Consider the following 4,537-nt stretch of genomic DNA (forward strand, 5'->3'; position numbering starts at 1 on the left):
AGGCAACTGTCACCTCTCTCTCTCTCTCGAATAATTAATTCAAGTAGCTAAATGTTATAATGAATTAATTCAAATAAATGCGATCTTACCGCACTATTTCATCTCTTTCTGATCTGAAGCGGGCATAATGCTGAACTAACGAGCTGTAGCTTCGCGTCAGGTGGTTCTTGCCTATACGTCGTGCATTAAAATTGTTCAATGTACAGCTAGCCGTGCATTATCCCTTATGTATTCGCTCTTTAGCAGCAGTTTTTTACAGCAATATTTAAATGACACCCTGGTCATTCTTGGTGTACCCAAAATGGTCCCACACTATCGACAGGCATTTCTCTGGTGGAAATACAGCTTCGCTGTTTGGTCCCTCTGTCACAGTTCATCTAATGCATGTAGTAGCCTCCATGCCTCTGATAAGCACGTCATTTTAAGATGGTGCACCGCTAGTGTAACTTTTTTCGTTTTGCGCAAGCTGCAACAGTTCCGTTCCGTGTAACAGAAACACTCGGTTTAGCGGAACCTTTACGATTAATTAACCGTGACGTTTTAAAGCGCGGTTAATCGCGAAACCGGTTAATCGCTGCATCCCTATTTGACATGTAGGAAGATCAATGCTCAGCTGGACTCACACTGGCAGCCGATCTGATGTGTGGCGTTCAGCAGTCGGACACAAGGAACCGTTTCATTGAGCTCAACATAGATCTTCTGTTCCACTGAGCTGGAGCACACGCCTGCAGCAGCAGAGACACACATCACACGCTTCAGACCGTCACATCACACGCTACTGCTACATATATATATATATATACACACTATATACACAGCGGGTAAAATACACGTCACCATTTTTAACCTAACCCTAATTTCTGAATTTATTTGTTTTGTTTTCTTTGTATGTATGGATTACTTTGGTTGTTACTGACATCTGGTGAAAATTTCATGTCAACAGCACCTTTAGAAATATATTTACTGAGAAAAATGGTGATGTGTTCGATTCTTATTTTACCCGCTGTATATATTCCTGCTCACTCATCTGTTTTTGTACTAACATTTTTGTGCATTTTACACGTGCTGATTCAGACTAAACTGAACTATTTTGACTTTTGAAATATACAAAACTTAACAAAAATTGTAAACATTATTTAGAATAATTATTATTATATAATAATTTATGACTGTTTGATTCTTAGGATTTGTAACATTTAAAAAAAAAACATTAAGACATTTAAAAAAAAAGAAACCCAAAAATATTTACTATTTATAACACAAAAATACAAAATAAATAATTTTAAAATGCACAATCCATTGTTCTCGCTCACATAAATGAAACATGCCTTTAAAAGGTTTGTTTTCATGTATAAACCATTTCATTGCTCTGCATACGTGTATATGACTGGAATGACACATTTAAACCAGAATGTGCAGCACAGCACGAATTCAGACTGAATTGAACCAGTTTGATTTTCTGAAATATACAAATCTTTAGAAAATATATATATTTTTTAATTATAATAATTTTAATACTTAGGATTTTATACCACCACCTTAGATAAAATATCAGTCAGTATATCTCAAAGGCTGACTTAATCTGAAGTGACATTAAGCAAGTACAATTTCTCTTTTTTTCCATAATACACACATATTAAAGATTAGGGAACCATGTTGCTGGTAATTACCAGAGGGCTTTTTAAAAGTCTTTTTATGGACTATTTAATATGTAAAATCATGGTACAGTGACGGTAATACTACTGTACTTTGATATAATCCATGATCACAATCATTTAACGTTACCATGGTATTATTTACATGTTACTCCAGGATACTTTAAAGAATATAATGGTGTTAGCACGGTGCACACACACACACACACACACACACACACTCACTCTCACACACACACACACACTCTCTCTCACTCACTCACACACACACACACTCTCACACTCTCTCTCACACACACACTCACACACACTCACACACACACACTCACACACACTCACACACACACACTCACACACACTCACACACACACACTCACACACACTCACACACACACACTCACACACACTCACACACACACACTCACACACACTCACACACACACACTCACACACACTCACACACACACACTCACACACACTCACACACACACACTCACACACACTCACACACACACACTCACACACACTCACACACACACACTCACACACACTCACACACACACACTCACACACACTCACACACACACACTCACACACACTCACACACACACACTCACACACACTCACACACACACACTCACACACACTCACACACACACACTCACACACACTCACACACACACACTCACACACACTCACACACACACACTCACACACACTCACACACACACACTCACACACACTCACACACACACACTCACACACACTCACACACACACACTCACACACACTCACACACACACACTCACACACACTCACACACACACACTCACACACACTCACACACACACACTCACACACACTCACACACACACACTCACACACACTCACACACACACACTCACACACACTCACACACACACACTCACACACACTCACACACACACACTCACACACACTCACACACACACACTCACACACACTCACACACACACACTCACACACACTCACACACACACACTCACACACACTCACACACACACACTCACACACACTCACACACACACACTCACACACACTCACACACACACACTCACACACACTCACACACACACACTCACACACACTCACACACACACACTCACACACACTCACACACACACACTCACACACACTCACACACACACACTCACACACACTCACACACACACACTCACACACACTCACACACACACACTCACACACACTCACACACACACACTCACACACACTCACACACACACACTCACACACACTCACACACACACACTCACACACACTCACACACACACACTCACACACACTCACACACACACACTCACACACACTCACACACACACACTCACACACACTCACACACACACACTCACACACACTCACACACACACACTCACACACACTCACACACACACACTCACACACACTCACACACACACACTCACACACACTCACACACACACACTCACACACACTCACACACACACACTCACACACACTCACACACACACACTCACACACACTCACACACACACACTCACACACACTCACACACACACACTCACACACACTCACACACACACACTCACACACACTCACACACACACACTCACACACACTCACACACACACACTCACACACACTCACACACACACACTCACACACACTCACACACACACACTCACACACACTCACACACACACACTCACACACACTCACACACACACACTCACACACACTCACACACACACACTCACACACACTCACACACACACACTCACACACACTCACACACACACACTCACACACACTCACACACACACACTCACACACACTCACACACACACACTCACACACACTCACACACACACACTCACACACACTCACACACACACACTCACACACACTCACACACACACACTCACACACACTCACACACACACACTCACACACACTCACACACACACACTCACACACACTCACACACACACACTCACACACACTCACACACACACACTCACACACACTCACACACACACACTCACACACACTCACACACACACACTCACACACACTCACACACACACACTCACACACACTCACACACACACACTCACACACACTCACACACACACACTCACACACACTCACACACACACACTCACACACACTCACACACACACACTCACACACACTCACACACACACACTCACACACACTCACACACACACACTCACACACACTCACACACACACACTCACACACACTCACACACACACACTCACACACACTCACACACACACACACACACACAACAAGGTAATACCATGGTACTTTTCGTAACTTCTTACTCTTAGACTCGCTCAGTCACTAATTATACAGTATATTAAGATAACATCCCCATACTATTATTATCACGTAAAATAAATGTGACTGAATTAATAATACATATTTACATTTATAGAGGAATATACTTTCATTCCAGGCCTGAGCGAGTGAACAATATTCATCATCTCGTGACCGCACCAACACACGATTAAACATTAAACAGTCATATTTATACTCACATGTGTAAAATAAAGCGGTGATCAGAAGTTTAACGCAGTTTATTGAGATTAAATCTTCCATCTTTCTCATTCACAGATCAGCAGTATGATCAGCTTGTTTTCTTCCGGTTCCGGATCTCTCTTGTTCGGCGCGTGAGACTCGCTGCTGCCGCTGTCTCCACAGCGACACCCGCCGGCGACATCGCGTTACTACCGCACGCGAGCGTGTGTGTGTGTGTGTGAGTGTGTGTGTGTGTGTGTGTGTGAGCGTGTGTGTGTGTGTGTGAGCGTGTGTGTGAG

At 43.0% G+C, this 4,537-nt stretch overlaps 1 protein-coding gene across 1 annotated transcript in view; it reads right to left on the minus strand.

Moving 5' to 3' along the window:
• The window catches only part of LOC107683770 (nicastrin-like), a 12,364-nt gene extending 7,993 nt beyond the window's left edge, over positions 1-4,371 (minus strand). The window contains exons 1-2 of the mRNA XM_016479825.1: positions 4,259-4,371; positions 615-725 (exon numbers count right to left, since the gene is read on the minus strand). Of these exons, the coding sequence (XP_016335311.1) occupies positions 615-725; positions 4,259-4,328 (181 nt within the window). The 5' untranslated portion in view covers positions 4,329-4,371. The remainder of the gene's footprint in view (positions 1-614; positions 726-4,258) is intronic.
• Positions 4,372-4,537: the final 166 nt, after the last annotated feature.

Source organism: Sinocyclocheilus anshuiensis, unplaced genomic scaffold, assembly GCF_001515605.1.
Source record: "Sinocyclocheilus anshuiensis isolate Anshui unplaced genomic scaffold, SAMN03320099.WGS_v1.1 scaffold3306, whole genome shotgun sequence".
NCBI lineage: Eukaryota > Metazoa > Chordata > Actinopteri > Cypriniformes > Cyprinidae > Sinocyclocheilus > Sinocyclocheilus anshuiensis.